At 39.3% G+C, this 19,245-nt stretch overlaps 1 protein-coding gene across 4 annotated transcripts in view; it reads right to left on the bottom strand.

The window, feature by feature from the left end:
* LOC147911626 (patatin-like phospholipase domain-containing protein 4) overlaps window positions 1-19,245 on the bottom strand; it is a 110,037-nt gene that overhangs the window by 61,828 nt on the left and 28,964 nt on the right. The window contains exon 7 of one of the 4 annotated variants that reach the window (XM_087427802.1): window positions 17,253-18,358. The exons of the other annotated variants lie outside the window; for them this stretch is intronic. Coding sequence (XP_087283928.1) covers window positions 18,227-18,358 — 132 coding nt within the window. The 3' untranslated portion in view covers window positions 17,253-18,226. Of the gene's footprint in view, window positions 1-17,252; window positions 18,359-19,245 lie in introns of those variants that run through there. 4 annotated transcript variants of the gene reach the window in all.

Genomic DNA, 19,245 nt, shown 5'->3' on the forward strand with positions numbered 1-19,245 from the left:
CTGAAGGGATCAAACACCAACAATGATAATCTCATAATAATGATGGTAATAGAAACCAATACCTAGGACCAAATGGGTGATGAGCAACAAGAACAGGGCTTTCCAAGAGCCACGTTGACCTAAACTTTCAGAGGTAATTGGTCTTGACCGGTCCCCTTCAGAACAAGCACTGGCAGAGAAAGCTCAACCCAGTCTGTATAATGAAGGTGAAGTTGCACAAAAAATAGCTTATAATGAATGTAGGAAGAAGGTGAGGGGTCCAGATTAAGTGAGATTTGGGAATTAAAGGTAGGGTTACCAAAAAATAAAATTGACACATTGTCAGAAGCAGTGATTTGGACAATTTCCTATGTAAGGGACAAAAGTTAACCATAAAAGCTGGACTTCTCCTGTTGAGGAATCAATTCTGGTAAAATCAACTTGGAAGGTGCAAAAAATTCTCATGACCTAGACCAGGAATACATTGGTTGATAAACCAGATCCTTCAATGGTGGGACGTCTGCACTGTTCTTTCTTTATCTTTAGGGTGTGTGAGATTATTGAAATACTGGACATGGCGCACAATTGGTAAAACTGAAATGCAAGAAACACAACTCTAAAAATGCATGAGAGAATAAGAATATAGATAATAAAGAAACACCATTAAATTTAAGTTATTAGCACTTTTGACCTGATTAGCCTAAGTGAAGCAATCCAATTTTCAACACGTTCAATATTGTATGCTTAGTGCATCTGCTTTCTATAGTGCTTCAAGCATTTCAGAAAATCAAATACATCAGACTGTGATTTGAATTCAATGATTAGAAAAATTTCATTAGGTGTGCGATGTTTAAATGTCTATGGAAATCCAATTTGTTAAATTAATAAGCTTTAACTTTATTGGTTATATAAATAAAATACAGATATTTAGAAGAATGCTATATAAATATAAGTAAATTAGACATTAAAGTAAAATAGTGGTACTCTTCATGCACTTAAACTTTTTGGATATTAAAGACTCTATCAACATTAAAAAGGGCAGATGCAGCAATATCTCACATCGTTTATGGCTAGTAGAAATGGGTAAGACTGAAATTAAACTCTAGAAATACCTGGTGGTAAAGGAGAGATGAAACTAAAGATACAATGTCCTCCGGAATATGGTAAATAAGATCCTGTAAATATGGAGGATATATTCCTAATTAAGAATATGTGATTTTTAAATATTTAAATCAAGTAATAGGAAGCAAAGAAGATCACTCCATGGAGGTATTTGTTGGCTATTTATAGAATTAATTCTTAATAGAGATGTTCACCATTGAAAGGAAAGTATGTGAGAGAATTCAGCAGTTAAAAGAATAAGATGAAAGAATTAAAAGCTAAAGGATAATAAGTAAAACTGAAAGCTATATATACTTAATCCTACATCTGGATGGGAGATTGGGACCTCCTGAGAAAGAAGACCATAACTGAGGGTTTCAGAGTGAGGGTGGGGATGAGTTGAGAGTTGAGTTAAAGATATGTCAAGTGTGAATGTACCTCAGAGACCACCAAATTGAGGCATTCAGTAGGCAGTTGGATAAATGGATCTGCGGACCACATGGTGAGATCAGGGCTAGATCATGGGAGTCATCAGCTGATGGACTGCATTAGATCAGGGCTAGATCTTGGGAGTCATCAGCTGATGGACTGCATTTGAAGACCCATTAACCCGCTGAGAAGAATGAGTGGGAAAGGTTGAGGGCTCGCAAGGTGATCTGAGGATCATCCAGATGGGGTTCACCCATCTTGATGAACCCCAATGTTGAGAAGGTTGTGTGGAAGGACGAAACTGACATAGGATGCTAAGAAGAGCAGACAGGGACCCAGGTGAAAAATTGCGGGAAAGCATGAATGTTTGGGGCAACATGTTGAACTCTGCCAGGACGTGAAGGAAGACAAGCCATGAGAAACGCCCTTGTATTTGTCTACTTACACCTCCCTGGGAGCTTAGCAGGGGCAGTCTGGATGGAGGGGTGGAGGCAAAAGCCAGACCAGGATGGAAGAGGGTTTACAGGAAGTGGGTGATGGAGGTGGCAGTGGTACAACTCTGGAAAAGTTTGGCTCTGAAGGTGAGTGGAGAGATATAATGGTGTCTCAAAGGGGAAGTGGGGCCCAGGGGAACTTTCAATTTTTAATATGGGAGACAATGAAACCTGTTGGTGATGGAAAGTATGAAAAAGGGAGAGGTTGACGATGTAGGAGAGAGTAGATAAATGATGAAAAGAGCTCTGTGAAAAGATAAGAGGTGACAGGCTAGAAAGTAAATGCACACATTTTGGGCTATGAGAGGGGGAGACACATTCTCTTCATTTTAGCAAGAGGGAAGGAAGAGAAGATGGGAGTGAGTACAGGAAGATTTAATAAACTGATTATGAGAAGTAGATAGAATTCCATTAGATGCATTTTATTCCCTCCATGGTGCAGAAGGTGAGGTAAATAGGCTGATCTGAGAACTGAGGAAGCATGATACTTCAGTAGAACAGAAAAGGAACAAAAGTGTGGGGTAAAGAGGAGTGAATTTCGTAGATAGCAGAGGAGTGAAGTGACTAGCAAACATTTGCTACCAGCTCTTTTTAAACATTAAAATTAATTTAATAGAACTTGAAAACTAAGATTTTCACAAACTCTGGGTATAATAAAAATATAACAAACTATTTTATAAAGTCTTAAACTTTAAATTATTAAGTGAACTCCTAAAGTGATTCTATCATGGAGGTAGAAAGACAAATATTATCCTTATTAATCATTAAAATAAGTTACTGTAGAACATCCTCTCACTTATTAATAGACTTCTTTTTCTCAAATGGTAATGGAATTTGGATATTCATTTTCTACTAATGTCAAAGGTAATGCAATTTTCTCTAATGAGTTTAGAAACCTGCTCACCAACACCACAGTTCTATGTACAGAATTTTTTACGCAGTTTTGCATCAGAAATAAAATACCTTGCAATTGCGGTATTTCCACGTTTGTCTCTCAGACTCGCACACCTCATTTCTTCCAAGCCCCCAACTAAAAATAATATCTATCTATATATCTCACTTTCAAGATTACTGTCCCCTTTACATCCCTTTAATATCAAACATCTTGGAAAAAAATCTGTCTATAAAATATGGCAATATTGACTATATAATCTGCCACTTATTATCCTTCTAGAACAATTTCTTATTCCCACCACTATGGAAAGCACCATCTAAGAAGCACTGCTCAAAACTTAATGGATCACTTGGGAATGTAGTTAAATGCAGCTTCTGTTCGTTAGGTTGGGGACGAAGCGGGAGATTCTGCATTTCTAACAAGTGCCCCAGCGATGCCCCAGTATTGATTTATGGACCACAATTAGAAATGCAAGGACCTAAATCATCATCACTCAAGGACTTATTGATTCTTTTGCAAGGTGTCATGTGAAAACTAAAGACTAGAATCTTGTCTACATATTTTCACTCTTCAACTCAACGTTTGTTTCCTAGGCCCCTCGTTCCACCAGACGGGCTCTCACTGATGGTCTCTGGTCACATCAGGTGGCTTTTCCATCCTTATCTTACTGGCTTTCTCCGCCGAATTCAACACAGTAGACGACTCACACGATGAAAGTGAACTACTCTGGCTTCCCTGGAGGAAGAGATTCTTTTAACAGCATTACTGTGCAAACATCAATTTTATTCTTTAGATAAAGCCAGTAATAAAAATATTTCTTTATTTACCTTTTTCTATATTGTTTGAGGCCAAGGAGGTAACAGGGGCTCTGAGTCTGAACCGTCAGAATATCCAACCCCCAAGCCCACAGGAGGTCGGAGATGGCATATGACTCTTCAAGCCCAATCAGAATTTTCTCTCGGACTTTTCTGTTAGGCCTATTTTAAAAAAATAAAAATTCCTCCCTATGCCCAGTGGCTGCTTAGATGGTAAAATATGAGGTTTGCTCAGAAAGCAGCCACCTTCCTCACCATCTGGAGAGAACCTGTTCTAGAGATAGATGATATCTGATGACTTCATTTGAGCAGCTGTGTCCTGGTGTGCCCGATATACCCTGGATTGTACAGCCAAATGCACCAGTCTTTCCTTCCTCTTTCTTGTATCCCACTTCGCCTTAAGGTAATTTGAATTGGGTTTCCTTCACATGCAACAAACATTTCTGTAATTAACTACTCTAAAATTGATCCTTTCTTCGGCTTCCCTTAAATAAGAAACATCTCTAATGCCTCCTTATAAAAATACGTAAAAGACACTAAGAGAAAATTCACCACAGAAATTAAGAAAGTTAAGGTTAAGAAATTACTTAACCTTTCTTGGCTGCCATTGAACATTTATTCTGCTAGATGAACTTTAACAACTATTTGTCACATTTTGAAAACAAAAATACTGAGAGTGTGATTGAAATTTGTAAAATTTGTGGTTTAATAGGAGAACACTAGATGCCACACAACATTTAGTCTTCCTAATCTGGAACATCATATGTCATTATCACATATGCAGGTAAATGTGTAGAGTTTTCATGTGTCTCTTGCACATTTTTTAGTCGTAATGCATCTTTTTTGCTATTGTGAATGCAGTGTTCCACTTTTTAAATTCTGCAAGTATGAAAGTACTATTAATTTTCATATACTACTACAGACATTTTAATGAATTCTTTAACTTCTCATAATACTTTTTCAGTTGATTATCTTGTCCTGAGTCATTCATTTATTCCTCAACTATCGAGGACCGGTGGTGTGCTAGGTTATATTCATGGTGCTAGACACAACTTACAAATGATAATGGTTTTGCTATTTTTCTGTTTTCTTGTTTTGTTTTTATTTTTTGTTTTTGTGAGGAAGATCGGCCCTGAGCTAACATCTGCCAATCCTCCTCTTTTTGCTGAGGAAGACTGGCTGTGGGCTAACATCCATGCCCATCTTCCTCTACTTTATATGGGACACAGCCACAGCATGGCTTGACAGGCGGTGCATTGGTGCACGCCCAGTATCTGAACCAGCAAACCCCGGGCCGCCGCAGCGAAGCGCGCACACTTAACCGCCTGCGCCACTGGGCCGGCCCTATTTTTCTGTTTTTTAGGCTTTTATTTATTTATCTTTGTTCCTGTACTTTCTAGAGCTTCCAGAACCATTTGCATAAGAACAGAGATGTCAGGCATACTTGTCTTATTCCTGATTTAATGGGAGTGTCTTTCATGCTATATTACTAGGCATAAGGCTTGTCATTTGACTGTGAATAATTTTTTTGAATATTTTTAATTGAAACTTCTTTTTATTATTAACTGAGTGTTGCTATTTTATCAATCTAGCATGTACTTGAAAGTTATCAACTTACTTTAATGCACGTGACGACAATTTCTTTTTCCTTTAGGCAATTCGCATAGTGACTTAATTTAGAATTTTATTGTTGAGCTATCAGAACCAATTACTGAACGCTGGACAGACAGATAGATATCACAACCAAGTAGGCAACCAAGGAGAGAATAGATATGTATGTCCTATCAATGTATAATCTATATTAGCAGAATAAGAAAGCTATCGCTATATGTAGAAAATACAAAGTATATCATTCATCAATGATAAATCAACAAAATCCCCTAAATAAACTCAAAAAAGGATAACTTCATTAAATTGATTAGGATATTTAAGTTAAAGTAAATATTAAATTTAAAGATGAAGCTTTGGAACTGGTTCCTTTAAAACAGGAAAAGACAAGAACGACTTGATTGCTGCTTCAGTACAACACTGAGATAGAGGATATAGGAGAGAAAAGAGTTAAGTGGTATAATTATTAAAAAGGAGGGCGGGCTCCATGGCTTAGCGGTTAAGTGGGTGGGCTCCGCTACTGGCGGCCCGGGGTTCTGATCCCGGGCGCGCACCGACGCACCGCTTCTCCGGCCACGCTGAGGCCGCGTCCCACATACAGCAACTAGAAGGATGTGCAACTATGACATACAACTATCTACTGGGGCTTTGGGGGACAAAAAGGAGGAGGATTGGCAATAGATGTTGGCTCAGAGCCGGTCTTCCTCAGCAAAAAGAGGAGGATTAGCACGGATGTTAGCTCAGGGCTGATCTTCCTCACAAAAAAAAAAAAAAAAAGGAACAAAGATAGCTCTCATAACTCATAGTCAATGAGTGTGTATGTGGACTACCCAAGAGAATCTATTAATTACAACTAAAGTTGGCTTTAGTAAGTGTGATCATTATACAACTACTACCGGCATTTCTATGCACTAGCCAAAACTATAAAATGTATTTTAGGAAATTAATTTAATTCAAAATAAGCACAAGAATAAATCTAATACAAGATATAATGCAAAAGCAGGACATAGAAAATATAAAGAACTCCTACAGGTTAAGAAGAACAAGACAGCTCAATACAGAAATCACCAAAAGATACCAAAGCTAATTCATGTAAGAGGAAACATGAATGGTCAATAAACTTTTTTCAAAGAATACTCACCAAGGATGGTGAGTCAACCTAGAATGGGGAGTCAGACTAGAGCTGAGAGAGCATGTCATCCTCTGGGGATGAGAGTGGCGGTGGAGGTGGGAGATTGGTTATATCAGGGGATTGATCAAAGAATAACTATATTAAGTATAATTGAAGACAGGCAGAAAGCGATCTGGAATTGGATATGTCTGTGTGAACTCACGGATTGTCACAGATGATAGCTGATAGACAGATGGATGATGAATGGATGGATAGATAGATAAATATAGATGTAATGTTGGTACATGCATGTACACACACACACACGTAGACAAATTCACTAGCTCTATCCACGGAGAGGATCTGGGAGCAGCATCACACCAACAACACTGTTACTGGACTAATAAATTTGGTTTATACATATCGTAAATATAAATACCATTTTCTACTATAAAGAACTACCAATCCTTGGAGAAATGGCAGATTCCAGAGCTGGGGCAGAGAAAGTACAAGATAAGCCTGGAGTATCTTGTTCCAGAAAGCAAGGAATTACTCAGAAAATGATGAAGATCCATCAAAAGGACACAGGAGTCAGCCAAAATAGGTTCCCGTTGACCAAAGTGAGGACAACTAACATCAAAATAAATGATGATAGTAGCAGATTATAGTTCACTGAGGAAAATAAGAAACGATGAATCCATACAGACATAAAAAAACAACCGAAAGTTTGACGAGGAACAAGATATTTATATAATTTTGAAAATACTTCCTCACAAGATACTTGCTTACCAAGGGGAATAGAGTAACTTGATGGGGAAGAAGCCTGCCAGACATCATTTTAACTAAGATTAAATCATGTGCCATCTGATAAGATGCAAGGAGAAGAAGGAGGCAGCACTACACCTGTGATTTCCGTGCCAATCTCGAGAAAACATCATATCAACCTAAATTGAGGGAAATGCTATAAAATAACTGTAGTGGGTTGAATAGTATCCTTCCAAAATTCATGTCCACCTAAAATCTCAGAATTTGACTTTATTTGGAAATAGGTGTCTAAGGATATAATTTGTTAAGGATCTCAAGATGAGATCATCTTGGATTTGGGGTGGGCCCTAAATCCAACAACTTGTGTCCTTATAAGAACTTAAGAGGACACAAACACACACAAGGAAGAAGCCCACGTGAAGACAGAAGCAGATATTGGCGTGATGCTGCCACAAGCCAAGAAACACCAAGGACTGCCTACAACCACCAGCAGCTGGGAGAAAGGCATGGAGCAGGTTTTTCTTCAGAGTCTCCAGAAGGAACCAACCCTTCCAACACCTTGATTTTTGGACTTCTGGCCTATGGAGCTGTGAAAGAATAATTTTCTGCTGTTTTAAGCCATGTAGTTGGTGGTACTTGTTACAGTAGCCCTAGGAAACTAATACAAAAACAGACCCATAATCTTCCAAACTCCCAGTGCCATGAAGAAATGGTCCAGACTGAAGGAGAGTGAAGAGACATGAAGACAGAGTGGAACATGTGATTCTCACCTGGATTCTTTTGTCACAAAAGACATTCTTGGGACAACAGGCAAAACTTGAATGGGGTCTGCAGATTCAATCAATGTATTAATGTTAATTCCCTGATTTTTATTATAATTTTATTTTATTGTGTTTTTTATATTTTATTGTGTTTATGTAGGAGAATTTCCTCATTTATCAGAAATACACACAAAAGTAGTTCAGGGTCAATAGGACGGACATCAGTTCGGGAACTGACTCAAAGTGATTCAGGAAAACTCTTTTTACTGAAATCTAATATTTACAATTGCTAAAAAAAGTTATTGTTTAAAAAATGTCCACCTTTCTAGTAATCAGGGAAATTTAAATTAAAACAAAAATAAGATTAGGAAGAGTTAATAAATCTGAGGAGACCAAGCGTAGGTAAAAATGAGGGACAGGAACCCTCGCTCAATGCTACGTGTGTGAAACACGTGCCTCTTCTTTGGAGAGGAGTTCACAGGATCTACTCAACATGAAGATACATGTAACCTGTGATGACCCCCCAATTCCACCTGTGCATAGATACCCTGGAGTTTTGCCCAAAAATTGTACAAGGAAATGAAACTGGCAAACAGTTAGCCGTTGATGATTAAGTAGCTAGGAACTAAAGTTTTTTTTCCTTTTTGCAATCACTGATTATAGCTCTTAGTTGTTGCTCCGGCCATTGTTAACTGTGCTACTTAGGCAATATGCTATCGGACTCCCACTAGGTTCCTATACATAACATCTCCTTGGAGCCTGGGTCACCATGGTAATGGATATTTGAGCTGTTTTTCAGGAATTAGGACCCCCTTGTCCACTTCAGGCCGGTTGAGACCACCAACACATCAACTGGGCCCGTGCAGATGTCCAATAAGCGACCTTTTGATGTCAAGAGGCTAAAGACTCCATCCTCGGGTCATGCTAATGCCGCCATTTTGTGAACATGCATCCTATGAAGAGGCATGAAATCTGACTATGCTTGTGCAGATCATCAATTGCCTCACCTCTCCTTACCTCTAACCATCTATCTCCACATTTCAGACCACCTTGCTCCCTACCCCATAAACATCCCTGAGTCCCCATTATCGGGGAGTCCTCATTCTCCCGTTTCGTCACTTGGCTGCCTTGTGATTAAAAAACTCTCTCTCTGCTGCAATCTCGTCGTCTCGGTGTTTAGCCTTCTGGGCAGTGAGCAAAATGAAATTGTTTCCGTAACAGAAACATATTTGAGATGGGAATAACAACCAACGTTATTTCTAAGGGTAGAAAACTTGAAACGACTTAAATGTCCAACGACAGAAATGTGGATAAAGAAATTTTGATACATTGATATACTAATTGAAATGACTGAGTCTGCCCTCCAAGTATTAGCAAGGATCAATCTTGAAAACATAAGGTCGAGTGAGAAAAATGAGTTACAGAAGGATACCCACTGAATGATGACATTATGTAAATTTTGAAAGGCACACAAAAACACTTTATTTTGTTATATATGTATGTGTGTGTATATGTACAGATATGTGTTTATTTATTACAGGCCAATTTCAGTATAATTGTTACCTTTGGGAAAAGGGAAAGGGAGGAAATAAGTGAAGAGGAGCTTTATCTTTAAAATGTAATATTTTTGTTATTTTTTAAATGTCTTAAGAAAATACGCTAATTTTCAACAGTTAAATTAAGGTATGGAATATGAGATGACTCTTTTAATATTTTATCTATTTTTCTTTTTTCAAGTATTTAAAAATATTGTATAATTAAACAGAACTTTTCAAAATGAAAGTCCATTTTGATAAAATAAAACCAAAAACAAAGCTGAGGTTGTGCTATAAAAGGAGAGATGTATGGATATGAATGCATTTCTCTCTGACAAAGCACTCAGAACATTCCAAACCACCCCCACAACAGAAAGAGAATATTTTTCATTATTCATGATTTTGCATTATCTGTGCCAAAGCTTATTAAGCTAATCCAAGAAGAAAAGCATCAAAAGAGGATCCATCACAACAGCATCACTGCCAACAAATAAAACAAAACCAACAAAAAATTGGTGTCTCTAAAGATGTCTTCAAAATGGCAGCCGTATGTAGTCAGTCAGGTGTTATTCATATCAAAGACTTTGAAGATCGGCATTACAGTGACAAAAATACAATAATTTCCCACCAAATGGCAATACAACATCTTAAGGAAATGGAACCGCTTTTTGAACTCATAGGAAGGTGCCAGCAGGAGTAACCGTGGTGCTGATCTTGAGACACTTTATGTGAGGCCACTCTCGTTACTCTATAGCACAATATTCTATTTAATTTTGTAATTTAATACAGTCTGCATTTTTTAAACCTTTTTTATTATTATTATTATTTTTTTGGTGAGGAAGATTGGCCCTGAGCTAACACTGGTTGCCAATCTTCCTCAAGCAAAAGGAGGAAGATTGGCCCTGAGCTAACATCTGTGCCCACCTCCCTCTATTTTGTATGTGGGTCGCTGCCTCAGCATGGCTTGATGAGTGGTGTACGTCCGCGCCTGGGATCTAAACCCACGAACCCAGGCCGCCGATGCAGAGAGTGCCAAACTTAACCACTATGCCACTGGGCGGGCCCCTAAACCTCGTTTATTTACTCATTTACTTGTTACTATCTACTCACCCAGTGAAACAAATATTCCGTGAAGTCAGGGAACAACTAACTCTATTTGTTCATTTCTACATCTCAAGCATTTACCACAGATTCTAGCACATACTAAATTCTCAATAAATATTGATGGGATAGACAAGAAAGCAACAGATGAAACATCTTCTATCCAGTCCTTCTAATGCATGTAAACATTTTGTAAATCACTGGTATTTTGAAATGTGCATTAAAACTACATCAGCGCCATTTTGATCTTCCTGGTAACAGCCACTACTTAAATGACACTCTTAAAATGATATACGGATGCCAACCAAAGATTCACTGCCTCTAAGCAAATGTGATAGGTCAGTATAAGACTTGAATTATAGAAAGAGCCTTAAGGAAGTGTTTTACAGTACTGCATACACAGTTGATTCTGACTCCATATGCATTCATTTTTAATAGCAAGTTGATTATATTTTACTGACAAGGAGAGTGCAGGCATTGCAAAACATAACAAGCAAACAAATTATATATTGTACACTGTTCATATATAAAATAACAACAAATAAGAATGAAATCAGTTGTACTTTTTCATACTATTAGCCTAGAATAATAAATTATTCAAGAGAGAATCTAGCCAACTGATTATATAATCACTGTTGAAAAGTGACAGTGACCTATATCAGATATGATGTATTTACATATTTAAAGCTATATTCACTGCACTATTTGAAAATCTATAATATAGCTGAAAAATAAAAAATGTTCCAGTTTATATAATTGATTAATGATTTATAATCTGGAATTACTATCACCATTTTAGTAGATTTATATAGATAAAATACATATAAACAAAGAAATTTTTATTTATAGCTCTGTTACAGCAGGTAGTAAAATACTATATTAATAGAAAACAATTGGGTTTTGGGGTAGAAATTATTTCTGTGAGATACTCTATACCCATAAAATTAGATAAAATATATCTAAGACTTATGCTGAGTGGACAAGTAAAAAGGAAGTTATTTCAAATACACTACTGATTTTTTTTTTTCCTTTATTTTTCCCCCAAAGCCCCAGTAGATAGTTGTATGTCATAGCTGCACATCCTTCTAGTTGCTGTATGTGGGACGCGGCCTCAGCATGGCCAGAGAAGCAGTGCGACGGCGCACGCCCGGGATCTGAACCCGGGCCGCCAGCAGCGGAGCACGCGCACTTAACCGCTAAGCCACGGGGCCGGGCCGAAATACACTACTGATTATTCTACCAAGCCATATTTGAAAAGTTTTGTTTTTTTTAAATAAAGGCATTTTTAACACAAATTGAGAACTTCAGTGTCTGTGATGTTCTAAAACTGGGTTAGAATAGTGTTTTCAAACTGTAAATCATGACCCATTATCAGTTCTGAAATCATTTACATGTTTCACGACAATATTTTTAATAAAACGGGATAAAAATATCAAAAGCACTACATATAATGGGTGTGAGTATTGTTTCATGAAAAATTATTTTTATTTATATATATGTAAAATACATGCCTTTATGTATTGGGCCACCATATAAAGTAGGTCATATTCAAGAAAATTTGGAAGTCACGCAAGAAAATGGCGTACCAAACATCAAAATATATAACCGGCTATAATTTGCAATCAAATAAACTAACTTTGTTAGGAGAAAACTTTTCAGATGATGAGACCAGGAAACCAGTTCAAATTCATTCATGTCTTCAGTTCTGTGTTCAAGGAAAGGATTTGCAAGCTAGTAAGCTAACAACAATATTATCATGAAATATGAGGCATGATTACCGAGCAACTCATACAACCTTCAGGACCTTCCTTCAGTTTTGGAGTGTTAAAACTACCATACTCAAAGGATGATTCTCCTACTGTTTCATACTGCCCATAAATTCCAGGGATGCACCAAGCTCCTCATTTGGAGACAAATGGTGAGACTCCAACTCCGTAAGTGACAACCTAATTGAAACTCTTTTGTGTTTACCAACCTTTTCGCGCTTTAGGAAGAAAGAGAGCGGAACTCTAAAACACGCGGAACAGGGCTGTCCTTCAAGAGGATTTTTAAATGTGAGAAATTCGTAGAAAAATAATTTTTAAGGCCTTGTCTACTTTTTCCCTAGTTGGTGGGCAGGTATTTATGTATTTTAACTATATCAATGGGGGATCCTTCGGGAGCAAGGAACAGACACTGGCTCTGGCTGTCTTTTTTTTTTTTTTTTTTTGTGAGGAAGATCACCCCTGAGCTAACATTCATCCTAATCCTCCTCTTTTTGCTGAGGAAGACCAGCTCTGAGCTAATATCTATTGCCAATCATCCTCCTTTTTTTCCCCCAAAGCCCCAGTAGATAGTTGTATGTCGTAGTTGCACATCCTTCCAGTTGCTGTATGTGGGATGCGGCCTCAGCATGGCCAGAGAAGTGGTGCGTCTCTGGGTTCGTGATCCGAACCCGGGCCGCCAGTAGCGGAGCGCGAACACTTAACCGCTAAGCCATGGGGCTGGACCCTGGCTGCCTTCAAGTCACAGAGAGCACGCACTCTGAGGATATGATGCGGTGGGCTCCCACAATTGGCAGCAGCTGGAGGACCACGTTTCTAAATAGTGTGAAGGTATCAGGTTGGCCATCCCAGAGCACTACTCCTGTCCTGTGGTGACAGGACACCCGGCCGGTGGCTGTCACTGCTCCTGAGCTGATACTGACTTTTCTCCTTCATTCTCCCTTGCACACTCCCTTTGCTTTCAGCCACACGTCAAGAGATCAGAGCCCATTCTCCAGTGGAATGACCCACATCTTCAGTCCTGACTGATCTGTATCCTTGCTTCTGCCACTTGAGGTCACAGTAGTCTTCCATTAACTAGTTCACTAGTGATGGTAGTAAAGAGGACAACCAAGGGAATTATAAGGTCACAGTAGTTTTCCACTAACTAGTCCACTAGTGATTGTAGTAGAGGGGATAACCAGGGGAATTACTTGTATTTCACGCACATTCCTCCCTCCCCTCGTTGTATAGCAGCAAATCTATCTCCCTTTGTGCTACAGACTGAATGTCTTTGTCCCCCCAAAATTCACAGTTGAAATTCTAACCCAATATGATGGTATCAGGAGGTGTGGCCTTCGGGAGGTGACTGGATCATGAGTGGATCATGAGGGTGGAACCCTCATGAATGTGATTCATGCCCTTAAAGAAGTCACCCCACAGAGCTCCTTTGCCCCTTCCACCATGTGAGGAGGCAACGAAAAGTGGCCGTCTATGAACCAGGAAACTGGTTCTCAGCAGACTGTGAATCTGCCAGCACCTTGATCTTGGACTTTCCAGCCTTTAGAACTGTGAGAAATAAGTTTCTGTAGTTTATAAGCCACCCAGTCCGTGGTATTTTGTTATAGCAGCCTGACTGCTATACAGCGGACTACGACACCTTGGTATCATGCGCTGCCATGATTCTGTTCGGCCAGTGGAAGGAGCAATCAGAAATGGCAAAGCGAAATAGATTCCTTCCCTCTATCAGGGGGATTGACGCTTGTAACTCCATTGGATGTGCAATTTCTGTCAGGTACTTCTGCTTCAGGCTGGTCAGGACAGTTTCACTTCCCAGTTCTTCATCCTTGCCAGGAACTAAGTTAGGGGGGCACTGTGAAGTGTGCCCAATGTCAAAGTGTTTCTCATGTCAGTCAGCCCAGCGATCGGTCACTCCTTTGGCAAATTTTGTCCTTTCCTGAAGCAACTTCTGGACTTGAATAGGCGTCATCCTGAGCCTCTGGGCCAGCAGCTCTTCTTCCCAGCCCCGGTGAGTGATGGTTTGGGGGTGATGGTGGAGCTCTGGACTTGGCTGGCAATGGACTGAAAGAGAGACAGCCACCTGCACCTCTCTCAAGCTTTCTGGCCCTTTAGCTGCTCAGGTGAGCTCCATGAGGGCAGGACCCTACACGTGTGTCCTATTGAATCTTTGTGTGGCTCACTTCCAATCTCAAGGCCAAACGAGGGAGAGCATGTCATTTGGCCTGAACCTTCTAGCCCGGGATTGGGCACAGTTCTAAATCCATGAAGCCTCTCAGCCTACAGATCACAGCGTAGGAACCAGGGACCCATCTGTAGGGCCATGAGCTTGCCCATAGTCGTCAAGTCACATGGCAACACTGCTGAACCTACCAGGAGAGGGCTTATGTTCTTGGACTGGCTGGAACTGTGCGGCTTTCTAGAAGCTGGTAGTATACCGATTCGCAGTTTACTTGGTCTGCCCACAAAAGTGAATTTGAATACATACGGTTTAAAGAACATTTGTAAACACGATGAAATTGAGCATTAAGTAAACACTTCATCTCTGCACAGCTAAAATGTCCATGCCATGACCTGTTGCACTTTAGCTATATGCATATGTGCATACATATGTATGTTTAAGTATGTGTATCTGTATTCCTGTTTTCGACAAAGTAACTTTACCTTATTTCAAGATTAAGTTGGACATGCTATTATGAGTTGTGCAGGACTGCGCATTCAGAAATGCTTTCTATAGCATGGAAAAGATTAAATCATATTTTTGCCCCTCTTTAAGTCGGTCAAGGGGAGGAAAAATTATCCTGAGGGGACATATGTGAAGAATACATAAATATATGTATTAGCCTTGAGAAGGCAAAGCTTTGAGTTAGCGAAGCTTTGAGTTGTGTCACCAGAGGCAAATTAAGTGCAGAGTGAACAATTACATGGTGAATTCACCCCACCTAAATTGTCAATCTGCAAATAATAATAATAATAATAACTGTTATTATTATTGTTTAAAAATGTGTCCACTTTTCTTGACCTGAAAAAACTGCTTTACCTTGTGCTTAAAGTTATGTGGATAATTACTTCAATTTCAATTTTATTTTGCAATAGTGTAGACATTGCTTAGGCAAAAAAACCCCAAAACCCTGAGCTTCCCTGATTATTGGTTCCCCAATTGTAAAAATAACGGACTGGATCCAAAAACTTGCATGATTAACATTTATGAATGTAAAAACAGAAGTAATAATATGTATCTGTTTTAAACATCAGAAAAAATTAAAAGCAGGACACTGACAATTTATCCATTTCGTGCTTCTGTACATTTAAACTCATAATTCAGGGCCCAGAGCCCTACGACTGTTTCTCTGCAAGCTTCTGGTGTGCACGTGATATGTCTGATATTGTGAATGCAGAATGAAACCGAGTTTTGTTTTTTTTAATATACTGCTTGCTCCTTTAGAGCATTATTTAACTTCAGAAGCAAATCTATTTTCTCTAATTGTCAATGGAAGCCGTGGGTTACCATAGTTACAAAGTAAAGAGTGTTATTGAAAAGAAGAAAAGAAAGACTAATGAAATTTTAAATGACAGATTCCAAGATATCAGGAAATTGCCTCAACAGGGAACTGGGAACTTATCAAGCCGCCAATCACAGTAATTCCCTGCAAATGTATCAGTACCTGGGTCTCTTCAGGTTTTCCATATATCGGTTCTACTGCACTTCGAAATGCTGATCCCAGTAATACGGCCAAGCCTGTTGTTAATGCCTGTCTGCCATTAGTCTAGCTGCATGAGGACACACTTTACCCACCACAGAGCATGTTCTGTGACTTGCTCACACGAGAATTTGGTAGGGCACCCCTGGAGAAGGAATGTCGGGTGCATTTAAATTATGTACTTCTTTACACTGCCCTATTTTCTCATGTTAGCGAGTTGCTGCACTGGAGACCCACCTGTCAATGGTCTTACAATGTGTTTCAAGGATGGTGCCAGCCACCAACATAGTCAAAGACATATGTGGTAGGTAAAAAACACTTTTAAAAAGTCTAATATATTAAGATTTGTTTTTGCTTGAGAGAGGCATCAATAAAGAATTTATTGAAATGTCATACAAATAGAATATTCACATAAAATGATAAAAAGTAAGGAGAAAAATCTAGTGAATAAACAGACATTAGAATGAATTGGGAATCCATCTGCTTTGTGTCACTTATTAAAATACCATAATAAGATTTAACTGCATGCTTGCTAGACTAGGAAAAAATACATACCCCCAGGACCATCACCACTCTACAGTGAGTCTCTGCATAACTTGTCAGAAAAGAGGCAATAGTTAGTGTTTATGTGCTAAAAATTGCATACTTGGGGCTTTTAAGAACCACAAAATTGGGGCCGTCCGGTGGCGCAGCAGTTAAGTGTGCGCGCTCCGCTGCGTCGGCCCGGGGTTTGCAGGTTCGGATCCCGGGCGCGCACCGACACACCACTTGTTAAGCCATGCTGTGGCGGCGTCCCTTATAAAGTAGAGGAAGATGGGCACGGATGTTAGCCCAGGGCCAGTCTTCCTCAAGAAAAAAGGGGAAGAATGGCATCGGATGTTAGCTCAGGGCTAGTCCTCCTCACAAAAAAAAAAAAAAAAAGAACCACAAAATTGATTTAAAGAATGGTTTCAAATGGTAAAAAGAGAAATATATAACAAAGACATGCCATTAAACTGGTGTGTTTCTAACTGCTTCTTAGTAATTAAGAGTTCATGCTTGGCAAAGCCCCACAAAAACAGATTTAAGACGGTGTACATGAATTAGAATAAACCCACACCCAAGTCCTCAAAGCGACAGGAAAACTACTTAAAAAATGGAAGACTTAGGATCAGTATAACATGATCTAAAAATAATAAATGAATGATTATTCTGGATTTGATTCTTATTTACTAAGCTACTTGGTTGACTTGGTTCTTCGTGTTTAGTAGTATTTTATCTATTTAAGTTCCTACAGTAGATACATCCGGTATATAGACCAATAGCTGAACATCCGGTGAAGTACAGTCTTGTAGGAACAGAGAGTCAGAGAGACAGAGAAACTGACACAGAGAGAGAGAGGGAATATGAAGGACAGGCTAGGTTTTAGAACAAGGAAGCATCAAAACAGCCTGATCATCGCCTCAGTTGGGGGGCGAGGTTTGGAGGGAGGAAGGTGGGGAGGGGGTAAACTTCTACTGAAGAATGAGGAAAACATACCCAGTTTCAAAATCTCTGGGGCTTCTGGTCTACCCTCCTCTGGCCACCCTGCTACCTCCTTACCAGCAGGAATTGCATGCACCTATGAAAAGCAGACTTCTGTTCCTACACCGTTCTCAAAGACCTTTAAGGATGCTGACTATTTCTCCAATCCTTCCTCTCCCATCAGTGCCCTGGACAGGAGGGTTCAGGACCGAGGGTTCTCGGTTCGGCCTGAGAACGTGGTTCCTTCTGTTCTGGAACACTGGTATCTCATGCAAACACCCAAGCTTCATGTCAAAAGGGTGCTGCCACATTCTCTGTAGAGAGAATGCACACATGGAAGCCCTCCATTTTCAATGGTCTATGGTTCACCCAAAGAGCCTACCCTCCTACGTTTTAAACAGGCTTTTCAAAGGACACGATTGTTCTCTGAAAAGGATTCCTTATCACCTGAGTGTATCCTTCTTAAAGATGTTGCCAAATTCTAATACAATGCCTCTTATTTCCCTGTACTAAGTAATAATTTAAATATTAAAAATAATTGCAAATATCACAAAAACAATAAAATTGACAGAGTTCTGATAGGTTTTTTTAAAAAACGGATTTAATTCGAAAGCTCCATAAAGCACTGTCTGAAATGTGTTTTGCACTGTTATAAACTTTTAAGCATTCTACTCAAACCAATTTTCTTTAAGTAAAAACTGAATGGCGTCATCAAAGCCATGTTGAAACAGTGATTCCATTTTCCTCTTGCTTGGTGGGAAAAGGGCGTGGTTAAGCCTCACCAAGTTTGCCATGGACAACTAGGACAGAAAGACAAATTGAAGCTATAGGATGTTACGGTACAGGGAATGTACATTATTTCTGTAACCTAAGCTTTCTTATCACAGATGCAATCAGCGATTAAAATAAAAAATCAGCAGGAAAAATTAAACTTAAAAAGCTAACTTCGGGGCCAGCCTGGTGGCATAGCAGTTAAGTGCGCGCACTCTGCTTTGGCAGCCCTGGGTTCGCAGGTTCGGATCCTGGGCGCGCACCAATGCACTGCTTGTCAAGCCACGCTGTGGCGGCGTCCCATATAGAGTAGAGGAAGATGTTAGCCTAGGGCCAATCTTCCTCAGCAAAAAGACGAGGACTGGCAACAGATGTTAGCTCAGGGCTGATCTTCCTCATTAAAAAAAAAAAAACCTAACTTCACCCATACACTAGATGAGAGTTTCTCAGCCTCGGTACTATTGACATTTTGGGCCAGATACTTCTTTGTGGCGTGGGCTGTCCTGTGCATTGTAGGATGTTGAGCAGCATCCCTGGCCTCCACCCACTAGATGCCAGTAGCACCTCCCAGATGTGACAACCAAAAAGGTGTCCAGACACTGCCCAATGTCTCCTGCATATAATATCACCCCCTGTTGAGAACTAATAGACTAGATTAAGGGAACCAATACCTTTATGTAAATTATTCAGTTAAGTCCCTAAGTTCTTCTCCAATATTTTTACATACTTAATTACTGCCATCTTTTTAAACAGATAAACGATCTAATTTAAAATTGTACTGAAATCGTGCCAGTTTACTGACCTGAAAAAGAAGTGAAGAAACAGAATATATTTCACAAATAGGCAGTTAATAAATAATAAAAGGACTGTACACTCACTCATAGTCTATAGGTCCCCAGATCCATATGCATGATAA

This window comes from Ceratotherium simum, chromosome Y (assembly GCF_057802395.1).
Source record: "Ceratotherium simum simum isolate JZ-2026a chromosome Y, ASM5780239v1, whole genome shotgun sequence".
Taxonomy (NCBI): Eukaryota; Metazoa; Chordata; class Mammalia; order Perissodactyla; family Rhinocerotidae; genus Ceratotherium; species Ceratotherium simum.